General features: G+C 32.8%; 1 protein-coding gene across 1 annotated transcript in view; it reads left to right on the top strand.

Moving 5' to 3' along the window:
- LOC129942628 (uncharacterized) overlaps positions 1–4,655 on the top strand; it is a 34,617-nt gene extending 29,962 nt beyond the window's left edge. The window contains exon 4 of the mRNA XM_056051641.1: positions 4,516–4,655. Within this exon, the coding sequence (XP_055907616.1) occupies positions 4,516–4,655 (140 nt within the window). The remainder of the gene's footprint in view (positions 1–4,515) is intronic.
- The last annotated feature ends 17,411 nt before the right edge of the window (positions 4,656–22,066 follow it).

Genomic DNA, 22,066 nt, shown 5'->3' with positions numbered 1-22,066 from the left:
TATTTTAAAAAGTACAATCATAACTTAGTTTTTAATAGACTCAGGAGAGAATTGTTGAAATCTTTATTAGATTTTTTAGTGTGTCCACTTTTGAAGATTTATTTGGCCTTCGTAAAAAATTAAATACTTTACCTGAAACCAAAACAAAAACAGGGTATTCCTAACCGTTTACATTTTAATTTATTTATTTATTTTTTTAGTTAAATGATTTTATAGAGGGGGCACTTAAATCCAATGATGATAACATTTTTAATACATAAGTTCAATGTAATTAACTTAATACAATAAAATGTATAACAATTTTAATTAAAATGGATTAAAAAATCAAATTCAAGAATCAGTAATTGGATTGTGTTTAGCATAATTTGTACTTGAAAAGGAAATGGTAAACAAATTACCATATTTAGGTCACAAACTACGAGAAGGTACCTAAATATTAAACATTGATAGCAAAGTAGAACAATCTGTAGATGTTAAAATTCAAAACATCGAAATCAAAGCTTATCGAATATAGCTATTTTTTCAGCACTAAAAAATAAAATGGTGCAGCAGTCCGTTGAGAACTAGGGCCTAGTGACTTACAACTTTTAATCATTCCTGTGTGCAAGTGCTGTTGTCAGTAGTAGAGGGGACCTACAGTTTTAAGACGAACAGCTAATTTGAGAAAGCACTTTTCATGACAAGAATTACTGTTAGAGAATTTGTCGGTTCCTCGCAAAAGGCATTACCCGTGCAAAAAACTTTAGGTGGCATAGGCAGGGATCGAAAATTTGAAAAAAAAACTAATATCAATATTCCTTTTTGTATTTGTACTTAAAAACTTTTTAAAATAAGGTCCTTGATTAAAAATTGAGTTAAACCAACACAAACTACCTATTTTAACCTAAAACTACTTTAAACTAGAACAACCACAGCAGCAAACCTAACTATCTAACTTTTTTTTTATATTATGTTGTATTTTTTTTTTATTCCATGGTTTTTTTTAATGTTTTATTTTTTTAATTTTTTTTTATTCTATTTCTTTTTGTTCCACCATTCCTATTCTACTTTAAACTAAACCCTAATACTTTTAAATAAGTATGTAAGCCGGACAAGGCATAAAACTCCATCCCGACTTCTAACTATCAAATGCCGATTGAAGGCAGCAAAACTGGTTCTCCTTCTTAACCCTATCATTTCGGTCAAAGGAGTTCTGCTCCGCCTTGTGCCATGAAGGACGTCCAGATTGAACTCGAGTCGCTTATCCAAGTTTTTTCGTCTGACGTGGTAGTAGACTGCCAATCTATCCTGTATCAGACCGCATCTGTCTAAAAAGAGGAATGCCTCTGATGGAAAGAAGCCGCTCAGGTGTGCACTCTCAAAATACTCGTCGTTTGAATAGAACGCCCGAAAATTGTAACCTCGAACGAGTTTTATCACGAAATTGTCAATTCTGTTGGTGCACGGTTGTATAGGCCCTCGTTGAAATAGTAATGCACGTCATAAAATTCGACTGCTCGATATAAGCCGGTACAGCGTCATAAACACTGCCGCTCGAACACCCGGGACATTCCAATTTGGGAAGGGGCAACTTTGAACCACATAGGACAACAATAAACGACCATCGGCCGTATGAGGGCCATGTAGCAAATTACCTTCACTCTGGGGTCAAGCCGATTGCTAAAAAACAGCCGTTTCGTCAGAGCGAAGGCTCCTCTGGCCCTGTCTTTAAAATATAAATACTGATCTAACCAGATACCGAAGTACTTCACTACACTTTTGCTTGCTAATGGTTGCCCGTGAAGATCAACGATGACCATCTTTCGCCAATTCTTACACGTATCCCTCGTGGCCTCAGCCAACGGAGTTCACAACAGAATTGTCTCCGACTTCTGGACATTTATTTTCAGTTTCCAGTCGTCGCAATATCGCTGAATCTTGCCAAAATCATGCTGCAAGAGAATTCTAATAACCTCAACCTTTGGGGCCGTTCTGTACGTTTTTTCCAAATCAACCAGAACAGCACCTGTGCATTGTTGGTTTGTTTTATTCCATTGAATATCGGAAAACTAGTTTAGACGCAGCATGAATTGTGTCATGACCCGCCTTGAACCCGAACTGTTTATCCGGAATTATTTTGTTTTCCGCAGCTCACTTAGTCAGAGCCATATTAGTGACCTTTTCGAAAACTTTGATGATGCTCGGAAGAAGACTTATCGACCGAAGATTTGACGGTTTTGAGTTGAAAATTCCCTTTTTCGGGAGAGGATGAACGGTTTTCCAATACAATGGATCATATGCATTATTTAGTGCATTGTTGAAGAGTGTGGTGTTAATGTCAATTGGCTCCATGGGTAAATGTCTTAGTACAACGTTGGATATACCAGCGATACCTGCTGACTTTTTGTTTTTTATTGAGTTGAAGATGAGCTGAAGCTCAACCTTCGTTACTAACAAGGGACTTGGTCCCGTTTACTCGGCGATTATGGCATTTGCCAAGGAATCGTCATTGAACAGCATAAAACCTCGTTTCTCAGATCGCCATTGTGTCATATCATTTCGGACGTAAAAGTGATTAAGTGTGGCTCTGTTTTCCAGGTCGTGGTTGGGGCAAATGCTTACATTCACCTTGTACACTTGCTGGAAAGCAGCTCCCACCGCCTCCACTTTTTCCTTCGGATCTTCAATTATATAAAAGTCACCGTCAAAGATGGCTTCTTCAGGATCTATTTGCGCTGTCATGAGAACACCTCTGTTCTCTTCAGTTCTTTGGAGTTACAGACACAGAAGGTCATTATAGTTCTTTTTTGTGAGTATTTTGTTGATTTTAGGGATAATACTATAGGGTCACTGAAATTAACTGATCGGATCTTGCGGTTTCAGTACTTGTTAATTAATAGCCTGTAGTTCTCCTTAATCAACAGATTGACATTTTTTATTGACGACTTAATTGCTCTAACCTCGAAGTCGTATGGGTCTGTAACTCTTCTGTACATGTTTTTGAGTCTTGCCTCTAAGGCACTCTTGTGCCTACGTAGTGTGTCAATAGCCGCGTTTCTGTAAGCAACTATTTGGTCCCACTCGTTATCTGCACTACAGCAGCTAGTCCGCAGTGATTACTGTCGTTTTCGACTGTCTGTATAAAGTTTCGAGCGTGATTACCCACTTTGTCTGTAACTGTCAGTCGGGTGCCCTACAGCAAAAGATCCAGAAAGGAACAGATTTTTGGATATGATGGCTTTTCATTAGCCGCAGGTCGACACCATATTCAACGCTGTAAATATTCATCGAAGATGGTTACCTCTGCCATTACTATGGTAATTCCCCCAATCTTCATGTTTTGAGTTCAAATCACCGGCCAAGATGAAATACATAATTTTCTTTCAAGGTAGCCATAAACACATCGGGACTGAAGACTTCCAACAATTGGAACATGTTTGCCCTTCATTTAATTCTAATCAGTGAATTTACATTCAAAGCTATGACCTTTAGGCGCGTCTCCAACATCGCCCCCATTATGGTCTAAATTGCGCTAGGCCAGGCAACAAAGAGTAAAGATGATCAACCCTTTTACCTTGCTCCTTTATCTGACTTTGCAGCTCTGTAAGTTGACCTTGAATTCTCAACAACTCAATCTGAACTTCTGGTGCCATAGAAATGGGGGCCCTTGGGACAGTCCAACGCCCTAACCACCATGCCACGGCCAATACTCTTTTCAGCACTATGGGTTTTAAATCATTTAAGATAAAAAACATGAGTTTTTATAAACTTTATTTAAATAAAATTTGGCAAATGTTTTCTGAACTTTTTCAAAGAATAAATAATGGGTTTTTAGAGTATATGTATCTTCAAAAGACTCAGAATTTCTAGAAATAAAACCCCACATCGCTTAAGCTCTAGAAATCACATTGTCAATTTGAAGGAGATACTCATTTTATAATCAAAGATAACCTCAAGAAGTTTTTGTCTTGTTAACCTTTACAATGAATGATTATTAACTTCGTAATTGAAACTTAATGCATCTAGTATTTTAACCATTGTAACAATATTGTATTATTTAATCCTAAAACATTTTATAATCCATTTATAGTGAACCAGTTAACAATACTCGTTACGATCACACACAGATACAAATCTTGAGATCATCGGCACATAAGAGACACTTTGAATAAGAAATATAATTTGGTAAATCATTAATCAAAAGAATAAAAAGAACTCGTCCACGGTGGGTCCCTTGTGGTACACCTGATTGATTTCATCCAAACTAATAACTTTTGATCCAATCAATGTGCAGATCAAGTTTTTTCAAAAGAATAATATGTTGCACTCGATCAAATGCATTTAAAAAATCGGTGTTGTTAACTCAACTTGCAAGAGATTTTCCAAACAACCAACACAATAATTCGTAAATATTGATAAATTGGTTGCTCATAAGGCCATGCGGATGCTGGCAAATATGATTTCGAACCAAATTATACAGTTTATTTTTAACAATTGCTTAAAATACTTTAGAGATTGATTTAAATTTAACAATAGGTCTATTCACAAATATTTCCAAGGATCCCTTAGATCCAGATTTGGATCTTACAGTGAGACACTGTTACATTGTGGAGGAATATTATCTGGTGCACCGAGATGATAAGGCTGACAACACATCATACAAATCAGATAAATAAAGGCAAACAAAATTTAATTGGAAAAATAAGGCAAAATTATTACAAGTCTCACCTAAGTTCTCTAAAAAGACAGCCCGCTTTTTTGGCAGCTGTCACTTTAACTTTTAAAGCTGTCATCTTTTGACATGTCATAAGAAAAAACTACGGCATTACTTTTAAAAAATCTATTACACGCTTCAACAACACATTAAAATTATTAAATAAATATAATAAACATTTAAGTCCAAAATTCAAGTTAAATTACTAAGGAAATACAGCCAAAAATGTGGTACAAGTTGTCAGGCATTTTGTCACATCTTCACAGTAAAATAAATATCCATTGATTTCTGTAAATAATGATTTCTTAATTAAAAAATTAGATTCCTTAACTGTAAATTGAATATTGCTCATATAACTAGTAGTCTAAAGTTAAGTATCCTTTAATCGTGTAAAATTACAATTTTGTCGGAGAGCACTGGAAGGAACTTCATGTTTAGCCATTATAAGACGACCGACGTTTAAAGCCGTTAAATCAAATCAGCTATCGGTTTAACAGCAAAATCGTGAGAGGATTGCTCTAAAATTTGCCAAACTTGTGCACAGACAATTTCTTTTTGACAGGTATTGGGCTGCTGTCATCAAATTAGCACATATTGTCAAAGCACTGACTTCTGTGATTTTGGTCCGACATTGCTTATTACTTTTGAAAGTGTGTGGGTGAGAAGTTTGACGAACACTGTTATCCATAAGGTCGAACATCAATATTTTGTTTACATATTTCCATAATTAATTTCAACGGAAACACATTTTTTTGTATGTTAAAGTTCAAATTAATTTAAATTACATTTCAAAATTGCGTTGAAATTAAAAACCAAAGCGTATCCATTACACTATTTATGTATATAACCACAATATTGAAATCGTACATTATCTATGTATTTGGTGTATTCATTCTCCTTTTATTATATTGGTTATTATGGAATTTCAAAATTTTAACTCCCAACCTCCATCCCCAATAGCTCGTTATGAACATTCCTTAACTAACGGAATTCAGTTATTAGCCGGACTTATTTGTCCGCGGTCTAATTAACCCACCCAAAGCCGAAGGATAATAATAATCAAAGGTCGGCAAAAGAATGTTTATCTGAAACCTCTAAATAACCATAAATTGTATTCTTTGTTGTTTCAAAAACATTTTATTTTTTTTTTTAACATAGGTAAACACATTTCATAGGCTCATTTGGAAAACACACAGGCATTTTATTAAATAAATACAAATACCAATTAAAATTTTTCAATGCAACCAATTAATAATACCGAACCGGATATAATTTTTTGTATATGTATGAGTATGAATTTATAGATAAATCAATATAAAGTTTATCAATTAATGGTTGATTTATGCAAATAATATTTTGGTGAATGTAAAAGTTGTCAGGGAGGAGGAGGAGGTACGGAATTTACATGATTATGGGATGATGGAAAATAAATGCTGTAGGCCAGGAAATTATTTTTATTCAAGAATTCTAGTGATGTGCGATTTCCTTTTGCAAGGAATTTGAAAAATAGTATATAATGTTATGTAAATTATTGATTATTTCGCAATAAAGTTTATTGAATTCAAAATAATCTAAATTACACTGAAGAAAAATAAGGCAATCAAAGTTATACGTTCTTCTTTAAAAAAACATACACAAACATTAGAATGGAAACTACTTGCACTTGTTTTTGGGAGAAACATGTTTATAGCGATTAAACACAGAGAATTGGTGTTTTAAGTGACGAAACTCATGTCTGGATAAACATTATTAAAACCCTATACTAGAACTTTGTAATTACTTACAAAGGGGATTTATATTTTAAAATTCATCTATTTATTTATTTTTTTGATTCATAAATTCCTCCAGTTCCTCTTTTACTAAACGGTGTACCATAAATTCAAGGTAAATTAAAATTTGGCTAAATTTAATAGTAAAGTGTTGCCAAAGTGAAAAAGATAACCGGTGACAGATGACAGTTTGAAATCAAAATGGAGAGCTATGCAACATTTCAAATATAATTAACTTTCCGAAGGCAAGGATTTTTTGCCTTAGTGAATTACATCTGCTCTTGGTCATCGTCTCACCACCTCTTATAAAAAAGAACAGTAATGAAACTGAAAATCAATTATTATAATGTATTAGAGATCAAATATTACTATTAAAAGAAACTAAGGAAGTATTCTTTCGAGGTTTTATATAAAGTAGTGGGGTGATGGTTGTCCCCACTGGGCTTCGCAAGTAATATCGATCTTACTGTTTTGACACGAAAGACTAGACACATCAATTTGGTACCGTAAAGCCGAGCCTTCGAGAAGCTTTCGACAGTGAATTCTCTCACATAATACTTAAAGGTTAATAGAATTAAGACCATCCAGCGAGAATAATGTTTATTGAATGAATTTTGGAACAACAAAAAGTTAATTCTGATTTTGAATAAAAAGTCATTCTTAGTGATCAGGCCAAAAATTCAGTGAAACGTGTCATGCAGCCAGGGAAACTATATTCAATTAATATTTAAGTATGTATATATGCATGAACCATTTCTTAATTGATCCATTGGAAATTTTTGCGTTCAGAATGAGGCATCCACATATTTCTATTAACAACTTTCTGGATTTTTTAAATTCAAAGATCTATGCACCACCACAGCTGAAAATAAGGAATTGGTAAGTGTATTTATGAAATTCTTTCAAATTTATGTGAAACGGTCATAGTAAATGTCGAAATTAAGGCGAAAGTCTCAAAATTCGAATCATCTTGTGGAAGGACGTAGAATATTCTATCAATACGCGATTTCACCAAAAATTCCGCAAGATATTTAGGTTTCCTACGGTGCAAAACGTTTTTCACTCACTGTCATCTGGCTGCAATCTTTAAGACTTAAATAAATCAAAAGCTCAAATATAACTCCCATCTCTAGAATTCAACTTTCTCCTGTCTCTTGGGCAGTAAAGAATTTATAGTATTTAAATTGATTGGTGATTATATGGTCGTTGAATCATTTACGTCAAGAAATTCAAGCGTAATATTGTTATACCAGAAATGCTTTATCACTACCTATAAAGGTTCGTTCTTTAGCCGTAGTACACGAATGACGAATGCTTTACATCAGTCTGTCTTTCCAAGTCATTGAAGTATTTAGGAATTCAAAATCAAAACGAGGTAGTGGTCCGATGTTATCTCCTCGAAAAGGCTTCGATCGCAATCGGGCCAATCTGGTTGACGGTAGATTGATCCGGAGAACTCCAAGTTCATTTTTGAATGTTGAGGTGTGGAAAACGCATACTGGCTTTCATGACTTTAGCCCCCCAGCAAAATGGATGAGCCTGTTGTGTTGTCGTGCAGGTTGTTTTTCCCATTTTGTATTCCACCAAAGATGTCTTCCGAGAAAGATTAAATCTTCACGTTGGGTCGTTGCCAACCCAAGCCCCTCTGCAATTGGCCACTTGAAAGAACAAATGAAAGAAATCGTTAGACCATCTGCTTCTCGTATTAGTAGTCCCAAACAGCTGCAACCCATAAATAAATGGTTTGATTCCGAATGTATGGGGCTAAGAAAAAAATCTTTCGCTTTCCTCAAGTTATTTATAAATAAATAAATTAAATTGGGTGGCGCTACAGTCCGTTGGGAACCAGGACCTAGTGACTTACAACTCTCAACCATTCCTGTGTACGAGTACTGTTGTCAGGAATGGAAGAGACCAACAATTTTAGGCCAAATCCGAACGGAAAATTTGAGAAAGCACTTTTTCATGACAAGAATTACTCTTGAAGGATTTGCCAATTCCTCGCAAAGTCATTTAAGAAATTTAATTTAGACCATTTTAAGTCTGTATATCTGGAAGCTAACAAAATATACAAGATTTAAAAATAAAGCTTATATAAAGGTGTAAGGATTCAAAGAACTTGTGGTATAATGTACTAGAGTTGGGTGGAAACAATCGTATATATTCCAGTGTATTACAAGCTGAAGTTCTGGCATCCCATTTTCGATCCTTGTTGACATGTCAAGATGACTTGAACTCGTTACATTACGCTTGCCCAGACACAGTCGATAATTTGCTTGATACTGTAATAGTCCCTGATGAACTGGAACTTAATCCTTTTAACATGAAAAACAATAAATCCACAGGAATTGATGGTATTCCAGTTGAACTTCTAAAAAACTCAAGTTTAGAATACAAGCAATATCTTCTTTTTACAACAAATCTGTTATGTTTTCAATACTTAAAAAAGGTGATGCTAGCTTACCAGAGGTATTTCAATATTAAATTCCATTAGAAAAGTATTTGCTAGAATCCTATACAAAAGACTTATCAATTTTATAGAATCTAACAATCGCTTAAGTATGTTTCAAGCTGATCTTCGTAAGGGCTTTTCAATAGTTGATCATATTTTTGCTTTATCGAGTATTGGTTTCAAATTTATTCAAAAGAAAAAGAAGATGTTTTCTTGCTTTACCGACTTAAAAGCTGCATTTGATACCGTCAATCGACAAGCTATCATTTACAAAATAGCCTCACTTAGTATATCTAGAAAATATATACGAAAATTTTGTATGTAAAACTTATGCTACAGTTTGGGAGAGCGCCGAGGTTTCAAATTGGTTTCAAACGACTGCAGGTGTTCCCCAAGGATGTATCCTCAGCCCAATTGTTTCCCCTTGGCATGTGGCAAACTTGCTTCTCAAACAAAAACATAGACTTAGGATCTAAATACCGAGTTTTCCCAGCAACTATTAAAACTTGCTTGTCTTACGGTATTCAAGTTTTTGGTAACAGCTGTTTTGAAGAACTTGAGTTGATACAACGCCTTTTTTTCAAAAGATTATTTCGGTTTCATGTTAAGTCTAGAATTGCTCCGATTTATATTAAAAAATTAAAATTACATGCAGATTTTCTAACAAGAGTGATGATTGCGGCAACCAAAAATATGTCCTTAAAAACTAGTTTTAAGCGCTTATAATATACCCTTAAAAATCTAATATAAATGTAAAAGATGTTTATAAGAAGCGTTATTTGCTTTACAGAATTAATTAATAAGAACAATACCAATAAAAAAAAGAAAAATTAAAACTCTTCTTTTTCAATCCAACTTCTTAAAGATAAATACAACATTTAAAAAAATTGTTTAATGGCGAATAGTTCAACTTCGAACACATATGTATATGTTAAGAAAGAAACAAAAAACAAAGTTAACAAATTCATTTTTGAATACAAGATATTTTTTAATGTCACGGATCAATAAGAAAATTTATTTAAACTTTTTGTTGCAGTAAATAACTAACATTTCAACCAAATTTTTGAAAAGGAAGCTTTGTCTGTTTGATCAAAAAACACTTATACATGGAATAGCTCCGTTCAATGTCAACAGAAGTGATCGGAGAGTATTTGAACGCTAAAACTTCAGCAATTGTATAGTCTTCAACTGCTATGGATTTCTCGCCTGACAAAGCCATTGTAATTATTTTTAGTTTTTTAAAAACAGCTTCTTTTCGATTAAATTTTCTATTTTTTTCTTCGCAGTCTTGCGGTTAATGCTGTAAATTGTCTCCACTTCATAACTTTAATTGGTGTGCTGTCATTGAGCGATAAACCACGTGATTTAATTTTTAAAAATTGTTGTTACCAGAAACCCATAGCTTGATGCCAAACAAAAGCATCAAAAGTGGAGAAAGTTCCAGTCCAGGTTCTATGTCTCTTAAGAGTTTTTACTCTGGATGAAGCTTTTAAAACACTTTTTTCCATTTGTTTTATTTTTGGGTAGAAAACTTGAATAGCTTGTGCCGCTTTTGCCATATACGGAGCAGCATATGATAAAAAATAAGAAAGAGTCTTTATTAAAATCTTCACCCAGAATTCTAACCGAATCATCAAAAAGTCGGGCGATGATGCTTCAGTGATTTGTCATTTCATCTGGATCCAAAATTTCAATGATAACATTTGCAACATACATATATCTGTTTGCTGCGTCTGTTGTCTCATCCATTGAAAACCATAAAATTCGATTTTTGTTTTTGATTTCGTCGATTGTTTTTTTGTACAAATTGTGTTCATATTTTTAGCGAAGGGTTGTTTCTGAGGGAATTTGTGCAAAAAAGAACGAATACTTTCATTGCCAATTTTGAAAAGCACCACACAAATCTCTTTCAAACTCTGTATGTTTTGAATCACTCCACTATTGTCCAAAACACTGTTGTGTTTCGTTATTCGTTCCTATTAATGATTTGTTTTTATTGATTGCCTTTACAAAAAAAGAAAAATAATGCAATAAATGGCCTTTGAAAGCAAAAATGCATTTTCAGTAAAATATGCTAAAATATGCCCTAACGTTTAAAAGACGAAGATTTCAATGAAACGCATTTTTATCACAGTCTCGTCTTAATACTGATGTTAACAAAAAATATGTTCGAACATATTTTTGGTTGCCCTATAATGAGTAAACCAAGTTGAAATCTTCACACATCTAGCATGAAAGTTCTTCTGCGAACAGAATTTAAGCAATGGAATTGAACCTTTAATTTTTTTTTTAATTTTTTTTCCAAAAATTATTGATTTACAAATTTCTAAAATAAATTAAAATATGAATTTATAAAAACGTAAACTAATAGTTATCAAAAGATCATTTATTTTCTTATGTTTGAACGAATGTAAAACAACAAATTATATTTTTTTTTATAACAAGAAGCTTATAAAAATCTACCAACTATTTATTTTATTAAAGTAAATTTTATTTTCTGGCAGACGGCAATCTTGCCATGTTCACATTTTATTTTGATTTTCAAATTGTAAAAAAAATGGTTTTTAATGAGTTAAAAGATAATAATAAAAGATCTTTGAAAGAAACTTCTCTCAATGGTTGAAAATACAATGGCTAACCTAATGCCAAAAATGAATGAACTTTTTGACTCAAATCTAGCCAATATAGCAACAAAAGATGACATCAATACCATCAGAAATGATTTAACCGCTCAAAGCTGCAGTTCAACACTCAACGTATCCGTTACAACAACCAACACCAGAAAAATTGGCAGCGCAAGCAAGAACTCGTCAGCTTTTGTTTTCGAACTTGGAAATGTAAACGATGTAAGCACAATTTTATCATCTACAGATCGCTTGAGAAACTCTAGGATATTTATCAATAGAGACCTTTCGTACAATGAAAGAAGAGAGAAATATCACCTACGTCAAATCAAAAAATGTTTAACATAAACCAATCAAAATCTAAAAGTCGAGATTAAGCGGTAGGCCATCGAAGTCAACTACCATCGTTTCAAATGCAGCTCTGAGGGAGTAATTACAGCTTTTAGCGATATAAGTGAGGCTTACATTACTAGTCTACTAAATAAAACATAATAAATAAAACAAATCTTAATTACACTGTAATTGTAAACGAAACTAAAAAACTAAATATGCCAAGTCCAAGTAACTCTCAAAATCAAGCTTAACAATTAGAAGCCTGTCAGGTTTTATCTTTCAATGTTAGAGGTCTTGGAAATAAAACCTTATTTTGTAATTTTATAAATATATATGTAATTTTGAAATATTTTTCTTATATGAAACCTTTGTAACAAAAGAAAACATTATAAGATACGAAAAATTCTTCCCTGTCTATAAACTTGAATGGATCCCTGCGACAAGAACACAACAGCAAATACGAGGCAGAGCAAGTGGCGGCTGCTTATATGGATACAAGAAATGTATTGAACAGATATACAAACTGAGCTTCATTAAACAATCCGACACCGTTTTTCTCATAGATTATTTTGGAGGGGCTTTACTTAACCTGGTCCCTGCGTACATCAACTGCAATTACTGGCGAAGCGACTTTGAGAAACTTACAACTTTCTTCTAAGAAACAGACCTTAATAATTTCATACTAGTTGAATGTAACAACAGGCACGAAAGGGAGTGCCTGTTATCAAAGGATAATTCCTACGATCAAAAATCAAATGCGTGTATAGAGTTTTTAGAAGACAATTCATTTTGAATGAGAGAGGTTTCGGCGACAATACTGGTGAATTCACATTCTTGAGCAATAGAGGGTCTTCAGTCATTGATTACTGCTTTCCATCATATAGTAGTATCGGTGCTTTCTCCGACCATATGCCCCTCATTATAAATCTAAACGTACAATCATCATCGACGTACAACGATAAATTGAAACTTCTACCAAGGCTTAAATGGCGGGAGGACAGAGCATTCGCATACACAAACATTTCAGATCGACACATTTCACAAACGATTACTGATATAGACGAAAATGAAGATCTTTGTCTTAAGATTAAGGAAAGTATATATGTACAACGCAAACGGGAAATTAACTGTCCGAGTACGAACTTCACGCCAACGAAACCGTGGTTTGATACTGCTTGCTTTTATGCCAGGAGAAATGTCATGAATAGCCTAAAGATGTACAGAAAATACAATATTGACGTTAACAGAACACTCTACCGTGATGAGTACAAGAAATTTAGGGCTTATAGCGAAATTATTATCAATATACCACAAGACAACAAGCGACTGGTGGAAACTGGCAAAGAAAATACGTAACAATACAAACGAAAGCAACATGACGGCAAATATTAACACATTAGAGTTTAGAACACACTTTCAAAACCTTCTCTATCAAACATTGTCCACAGAAACATCTTTCGAATATGCTCCAAATAAAGTTGTATATATACCCTTGCTTGATAAGGAAATTGAAATCAGCGAAGTTCTTGCAGCTATTACTACGGCAAAGGATAATAAAGCTCCCGGAATCGATGGAATTCCATTTGAATTTTATAAAAATGCAACGCCCAACTTAATCTTAGAAATTCACCGTCTATTCAGCGATACCTTTCGCACTGGTACAATTCCTGACTCGTTCAAAAGATCAATAATAATCCCTCTTTTTAATAAAGGACATCCCAATAATGTAGCCAACTACCGTGGTCTGTCTTTTATGGACACTATATATAAGCTGTTCACAACTGTTCCTTTGAATAGACTAAGCCAATGGGTCAAAGCAAATCATATTTTAAAAGAGAAAACTACTCAACCACGGACCAAATCTTCAATCTCTCCTACCTCATAAGCCTTCAGCTTAACCGAAAAAATAAACTGTATGCGTTTTCATAGATTTGAAAGCTTCGTTCTACAATATTAACAGAAACGCATTGTTCTACAAACTGACACAGCTATAGGTACACAACACTGCTACAGTATGGAAAGGCACTCATATCAGTGACTTCTTCCCTATTAATCAAGTGTGAATTAAGGTTGTGTTCTAAGCGCTCTGCTATTTATCTTTTTCTTAAACGACCTTGATTCTAATTTGTTTGGAGTTACTATGGAAGGAGTATCGGTAAAAGCTCTACGAGTACTTTACGCAGACGACATAGTGCTACTCTCATATAATTCTGCTTCCTTACAGATAATGATAAACAGCTTTGCAAATTATTGTTCCAAATGGCAACTGCATGTGAACCTAACAAAATCAGAAATAGTTATTCTTCGAAATGGTGGACGTCGAGCAGCTGAAGAAAAATGGAAGTACAACAACACTGAGATCAAAATATCTAACAATTTCAAGTACCTAGGAGTAAATCTCACATACAATATGTCGTGGAAGGATCATCTTACAAAAAGGCTAGTAATGTCTAAGATTTCAATTAATGCTACTTGGTCAAGCTTTATCAACAAAGTTATTTTGAAAAATGTCTTCAAAATTCACGAAGGATTAAAAGGTATGAAGTCTGGGTAACTTTTACTTATGGAAGCAACAATAATTTTGGCAATTATAATAAACTTATGTTATTGTTGCACTCATAGCCGTGAAAGCTATTTAACTCACCTCTAGAAATTTACTCCGACTAAGAAAAATGTCTTTACTTATTAAACTTACATATTTTATATTACATAAACAATATAATCTTTACACATGTCCAAAACTAGTTGAGATGCTCTTTGAAATAAATCATCGTTTAGTAAATGTTGCTGATAAAATTACAAAGTCTTACAAACCTAACAAATAATTAAAGAAAAGGGAAATTTCTTTCTTAAGTGGTCTTAAGGACCTATTAAACATTTTCGGTAAATGTATTTTATCATTTTCCTTAAATATGTATAAGTTCTTGAAAGCATTTGATTTATTGTGAATGATTTCAAAAAGCATTTTATTTTAATTGGGTACAAGTACTTACGTTAAAAGATGTCCTATTGTTCTTTTTTTTCTAAATCCAAGGTCCTTAAAGTTGGCTTTTGCTTCTTTTTAAGATTCCTTTAGAATTTTTTTGTCAGTTCAAATACAACTGCTAACTGAAATATGTAAGGAAAAGTTCAAGCAAGTTATTCAACACCACGACACCAGTGTGCATTTTGCAATCTGTCTTCAACAACAATATACCTACATCCATCCAATACATATATACAAAACTCCTTACAGAAAAATAATAAAGGATATTATTCTAAACGTTTGTACAAAAGTAATTTCTCAATGTAAAAGCCTTAAGGTCCTTAAAGCATTACATACCTACGTACGTATGTACATACATTAATATATAATAATATACTAAATGCATTTGTATGTAAGAAGAGCAAAAGTCCTTGGATGATGGGTCGGTCCTTTACACTTTAAAAAAAGACAAAAGTAAAAAAAAACACACAACAACAAAAAGAAGAAGGAAAATACAACTTATACATTATTTATATATTTGAAAAGGACATTTTTCTCTCCAGTTGTCCTCTCTGACATTGTTCCTTTTGTCATGTCGTATATTCATGTAAAACTTTTGAATTAAATTTTGTTAAAATAATTTAAATTTTTATTTCTTTGTGTTGTGTGTTTTTTTTTCTTGTTTTGTTTTGTTCTGTTTTCTGTTTTCTTTTTTGTTATTGTATTTTTCGTACTTATGTGCGCAGGTTTCAGCTGTGTGTATATTTTATGAGTTCAGTCCAGAGGCGGATTTAACATGTAGGTATATTTTTCCATTGTATTACTTTATATGTACCCATATACTAGAACTCAAGATGTTACTTATACCCTTAAAATATTTAAAGTTTTAATACAGTGCGAGCTTTTTTAAGAATGAGAGAATCAAAGAATAGAAATCGGTGTGCATTGGTCTTAAAGTTTTGGATATCAAAATAATAGGGAAAAACAGAGTTGGGTAAAGCATTCAACATTCTTGATGTGCGGTTAAAAAAAGAATCTCTATACTTATTTATTTATCCACATCAATTAGAGATCTTACAATTAGAATACAAAATGTCGAGAATAGAATAAATAATCATTTATAACAAAAAATGCAAGTAATAATATATAACATTAAGTGTTTAACATAATAATTGTATACACATGGTTTGATTAATTAATTCGAAAAGAACAAAAATAAATTATTTTTCAAAGTGTATCTGTTTATATGAAAATTAAAATCAGTATGATTTGAAATGAGAGTAGTTTCTCTAAAACAGCGAGTTAAAGGTTCATTACGAGCATAGTTTACCCTATGTTCCTTTTCTCGAAATAAGCAACGTTCTCTTTTATGACACGAGGGAGCATACAAATCTATCAACGATAAAAGGAAAGGGCAGTTGATAAACAAAATGTCACTTATTAACTTTACTGAAAACATTTACCTTTTTTTCAAGTGACTGAGTTCCAAGAAGGTTATATCTAGTCGAGTACGACGGGATTTCGATGTTCCAACCTATTTTCTGAATTATAAACCTTGTGATTTTTTTTGGATCATTTCAATTATATTTGAATAAATATTGTAGTAAGGATTCCAAATAACACAACAGTGTTCTAAGTTTGATCTAACATAGGAGTCTTTTGAATTACGTTTAATAAATCCTAGTGTTGAATTGGATTTAGCTAAAAATATACATATGTATATTCTATATGCTTGATAAAGTTTAGTTTTGAATCAAACAATACACAAAGGTCCTTTTTCTTTCAAGAACAAATTTATTTACTTTGTAATCAAAAGGAATTTTCGAAAAATTGCGAAAAAAGGAAACAAAAAAGAAGGGGACCAAGATAGCTTCCTTGCGGAACATCCGAGGTAACAATAATTGGACTGAAGAGCACTTGATCAATACAAACGAATTGTACACGACCCCTTAGATAGGACTTTAATCATTTCAACATATTTGAGTTAAAACCAAATTGTTTCAGTTTTTCAACCAAACAAAAGCCTTCGCAAAATCAGTATAATTAACATCAACTTGGTAGCCTTCTTCGAGTTTATTTAAAATGAAATTGAAGAAGATAGAAAGTATAGTGGCTGTGGATATTCCTGCAATAAGGCCATTTTTAAAAGATGAAATATGTTCTTTAAGGAGAAATGTTAACTTTTCACATGTAATTTTCTCCAAGAGTTTCTGTACACTTGATAATTTACAAATAGGACGGTAGTTATTTACTTCCTGCTTAGGACCATTCTTATAAATTGGAGAAAGAAATGATGACGCTGAACGAAATTCACCTTTACCAAGAGAGGCATTGAAAATCAAGAAAAGGAGCTCAGATATAGCAAGTGCACATTTCTTCAAAATAATTGGTATGATTTCATCAGGCCTTATTCAAATTCAAAAGACCTTCTTCAATTTCCGAAATACTTATTTCTAACTGTCCTATGACATCTTTATAACTATGATTAGATAGTTCGGATATTCTTAATGGATCTGAGCTAGATTTCGAATAATTTGATAATATGCGAATTACAAATATTTCAAAGATCCGAAAATGAAGAACCAAGATAGTTCATACTGCTAGAAATACAATTTGACATTTTTGTACTATTTATAAATGACCAAAAATATTTTCCATAAGTTTTTATGTTTGATTCAATCGATTAAATATAATTTTTAATTAGAAATTTGTTAAGAACATCGAATTCTCGCGCTAGGCTTCCAGTTTTTATTAATTTTTACTTTTGGAACATGCATATCAATTGCCGCTTTCAAATTATCAATGAAGAAACTATTAAATTCAAACAAATTCATAACATTACAATTTAAACGCCACGGAATACCCGACAAATAACTCGCAATGTCTGTGTATTAAATTTAAATTTATTACAATTTGTGCTTTTAAAATAATTATATAACAGCACGTCCGAAATTGAGCTCAAGGTTAAACTGATGAGCATTCCTAGAAGTGTCAGTATTGTTAAAGGGAGATAAACCTGGACAGTTTGACAAAACACTGTTTTTGAAAGTATCAATAAAATAATGAAAAGCATGAAACATTGCGGCGGCGTTCAAGTGATGTAATTGTTTCGGTTATAGTTCTATCGCCTATCATTTTCAAAGCCCTTTTTTTTAATTCTATCCAAGAGATTCAAACTGGTTTTTGGACGCCTACCCAGATAAGCGAGTTGTATTTAAGCTATGATGAAGAAAGGCTTTCTAAATTACGTCCAGATCAGAAGTGTTGACAAATTTCTGGCATCATTTTTGGCAATGTCAAATATGTGATCATTTCATAAGAGGTTAACTTTTGATATCTTAACCGAGAGTTGATTAGTTTCCTGGATAAAAGTGTGTTTCATAGACAGCGGCACTGGAATGGGTAATGCTATAATAACAGGATACAGCATTGAGTTTTTGAAGCATTAAATTCTACACAGTTTATAGCTCCCCCATTTGAAAATGCTATCGAGATCGGAATTTAATGGAGTTAAAATACGCTACCATTGAAGTTAAACATCCGTAGGACAAGGATGTGAATCTATAAATGAATATGAAAAGCTGAAAGTTCTGTAGTCAGCGGAAAAGTTTATTAGAAGAAATATCGTTTAATAATACCACGAAGAGAGTCCGAGACAAAACGGAGTCCTGTGGAACACCGGCATTTATGTTATGAATTTCAGACTTGAAACACTTGTGTTGAACGGTTAGAATCGTAATTTCTAATCTAACAAATAAGAGATTTATTTATAAGATAGATTGGTGCCAAAATCTATCAAATGGTTTTGAAATACCAATTGCAATAATCTTACTTTCTCCAAAACGATGCAAAGAATTGTTCCGCTGTTCATATCATCGGTGGACCTATTGCTACTAGAGCCATTTTATCGGTCATTAAGAAGCTTCCGTTCTTCGAGATATTAATTAAGCTGATAATTAATCAACATTTTGATGACTTTGGATTGAAGTCGAATTGGACGATAGTTGGAAGATTCGCCTTTTACAGGCTGGCCAAATGCTGATTTCTATGTAGAGCAGAAAAGATGGAAAAGCTTTTGCATGGGTTAAAAAGCACCTTTTCAAGACAATTGGGTGCGGATTTTTGTATGTCAAGAGTTTTAAGTGAGAAAAAATATTTGTGCCATAAAATCGTTTACGCTCTCAAGAACAGGAGGACTCATTACACTCTCTAGTGTCGAATTAACAGCAAACTGTGGTGCAAGCAAATTTGCTATTTCAATCGAATTAAAATAAGGAGTGTCATTGTGGCTAAACGTTAGAACCCAGTATAATGTTGTGTTCGCACGTTTTTGAAAAAATCGTAATATTCTGCAACAATGCTTTGAAGTAAATGTTTAAATTAATAAATTTTTTTAAGAAATTGGGTTGGGTACACAATGTAGGGAAGTGCTTCATAGCACTGAGAAGGATTATTCCAAATTCCCCTGGGTTTGTTCCTGTAAGATGGTAGTAATATCAGAACTTCAATATGCACTAACTCGCTCTTTTATTTAGAAAGTTTTTTTTTCAGTTTTATATGAGACCTAACGTTTTTATTTTCCTTCCAAATAATTCCGCCACTGGGCAATTCCTTAAATTTCCGCTACACAGTGCCATGCAGCAAAAAGCAGTTTACCACAAGGAATTTCATTCAAATTATTGTTTATTTACAAAGCTATTGAAAAGTCTTCTACTCAAAGGAAAATCGGGAAACATCAACCGTTTTCTTTTTTGTTTTCAATCATGAAACATAAGGATGAATTATAGAGTCATAATCTCGATTGATAGATATTTGAGTGGCAATAAGTTTTCTATACGATTTTGTATCTCTCGTTTTTTAAATTATCTATTTCAAAGGAAATAAATTTTTATTTATTGAAAAATGGTTTTGATCTTTCAAAAGGTTTTTTAACGCGGATGGTTATACCTTAAAAATGTTTAAAATAAAAATATACATACATAAATTGCTTCAAAATTACTCAAACTGACTTTGAAAGAAAAGTGTCCTAGAGAGATCCCTGAATTTAATAAGAACGATGAGAAACAAAAGAGAAATTTGTTTTTGTTTAGCAAAGTTAGCTTAATAACTTTAAAGGGTTCAGCTTGGGGCTTACATAAATTAGCTTGTAATATCTTGTATATGGAACTTGGTGACAAAAAAATACCCGAAGGAAATAGAATGTATCTATCTATCTATTTATCTATATCTAAGTACTATACTATACTTTATCCCAAGATTAATTAAGTAGTTAGGCTGTTTTTGTTTCCATTTTATATAAAGAAGATGTCTTTATAGATATTGATATTACCCAAAGCAGTGTAAAAAGACTTCCTCTTAATCTAAAGGTTAACTTTAGTTAGGTCGGTTTTGGTTCGTTTGGGTTTGGGTATACGGTTAGCTAAATACAAAAATTAAAACAACGTGGATGAGAAAAGGGTTGCGCCAAAAGGTTATATTTATGTACATACATATTTTTATTTTGTATAGAAGTTTAATATATATACCATTTAGACATATCTATATAGTTGCTGGGAACATTATGTTATACCTTTAACAAATTATGTATATACTTGCCGTTCTTAGACTTGTTTATATTCTAACCATACAAAGGTAAAATATATACGAACATACGTTATAAAATATGTACCAGGGTTAGGATTGAAGTCTTATTTATTAGGATATACATTTTTGACAACAATATGTTTTCACCGTGGAGGAGATAGATTTACTAAATAATTCCTTCCTCAAGCTATATTTTTTCGAAGAAAAGTAAGAAAAGGGAAACGTTAGCCTTGCACGGATTATCACGATCGGGTCATTGAAGTAATTTATAAATTTTGGTGAAAGGCTTAGGGCTGGCTACAAGACAAAGGAGTCTCAGTGTTGAATCTTAAAAAGCATCAAAGACAAAAATTCTATTTTGAGATGAAAATTTACCGAGAATGTATATATTCGACTGATTTAATGTTAGCAACAAATATTGAACCTCTTTAAAATGGAAACTCGATTTTGTCCAATACTAGCCAAAACCGATAACTTCCTATGTTTTTTAATAGAGACAAATAATTGTAGGAAGTTCGAAAATAGTTGAAATATTAAAAATAGACTTTATTCTGTCAAGATATTCAGCTCTACATTTCTCATCAAGCTTTAAAGTGATATGTTTTTAGCAGCTGATAATCCCTAGATGGGTATTTTAAAATTAATTTGACACTTCTTGCCATTCTCGGTACCAAATTTTGATCTTGTATCTCTTTTATGGCCACTCTTTTCACAATTCGTGAATCATTCATTTCAAAAGTTTTAAGCAAGAAGTCCGCTTGTAACTTCATTTGTCATATTTTGTAAAGCTAAACACTAATTCATGCAGCACTGTTTCTATGTTATATTAGTAGCCGTTTTTGACTCAACAAATTTCTCCTTCAAGTGTTTAAATCTCCATTTTTCGTTTGAGCCACCCTGAGAAATAGAGAATAGTGCTTGATCAATGTTCTCAAAAGCTTGTTTAAAATCGATAAAACATGCATACAGCATTTTGCTTTGTTTCAAGAAATGTTCTGTCAAGCTTCTGAATATATTGAATAACTTGGTCTAAATCCACCCTAGGAATCCCTACACAAGTTTCTTGTCTCAATCCAACTAACAAGACGCTTGTGTTTCAACGTCCCATACTTAAAAAATTCCACTGAAATACCATGTCGACCGGCTGGTTTTCCATCTTTAAGCGTTTCTTGTGTAACTTCTGTTAGGAAGTTGGAATTCGACAGTCCAGTGAGTCGACTTTAAATCCAGGTCGTACGGAGTGCAACTTAGTGGGTAGAATTTAAAAATTGAAATGGGAATGCACTGACAGTTTTGTAAGGATAGTAAAACGTAGAAGTTCCAAGGACAGTGTATGCAACCAAAATGGTATCAATCTTAATGAAGTACTTCAGATGTATGATTGCAAAATTTTGGATGTTTGTACTAACGGAGACATTGGGGGAAAATTATACTTTTGTAGGAGGTTAAGGCAAATCCGTAATTGTTTATTGTGTAGTAAATAATGATTGGGTTGACTCATACAAACATTTGAAGTAAAAAGTAAAAACTACTCAGATCACATGCCAATTATTGTTGAATGGTCAGAAGAAAAACTACAACACAAAGTAATCTTCAAATTATTCCAAGACTCAAATGGAAACAGGATACCAACAAAAAATTTATATT

This window comes from Eupeodes corollae, chromosome 1, assembly GCF_945859685.1.
Source record: "Eupeodes corollae chromosome 1, idEupCoro1.1, whole genome shotgun sequence".
Lineage (NCBI taxonomy): Eukaryota > Metazoa > Arthropoda > Insecta > Diptera > Syrphidae > Eupeodes > Eupeodes corollae.
The sequence above is the reverse complement of the archived record's forward strand: the minus strand, read 5'-3'. Positions and strand labels throughout refer to the sequence as shown.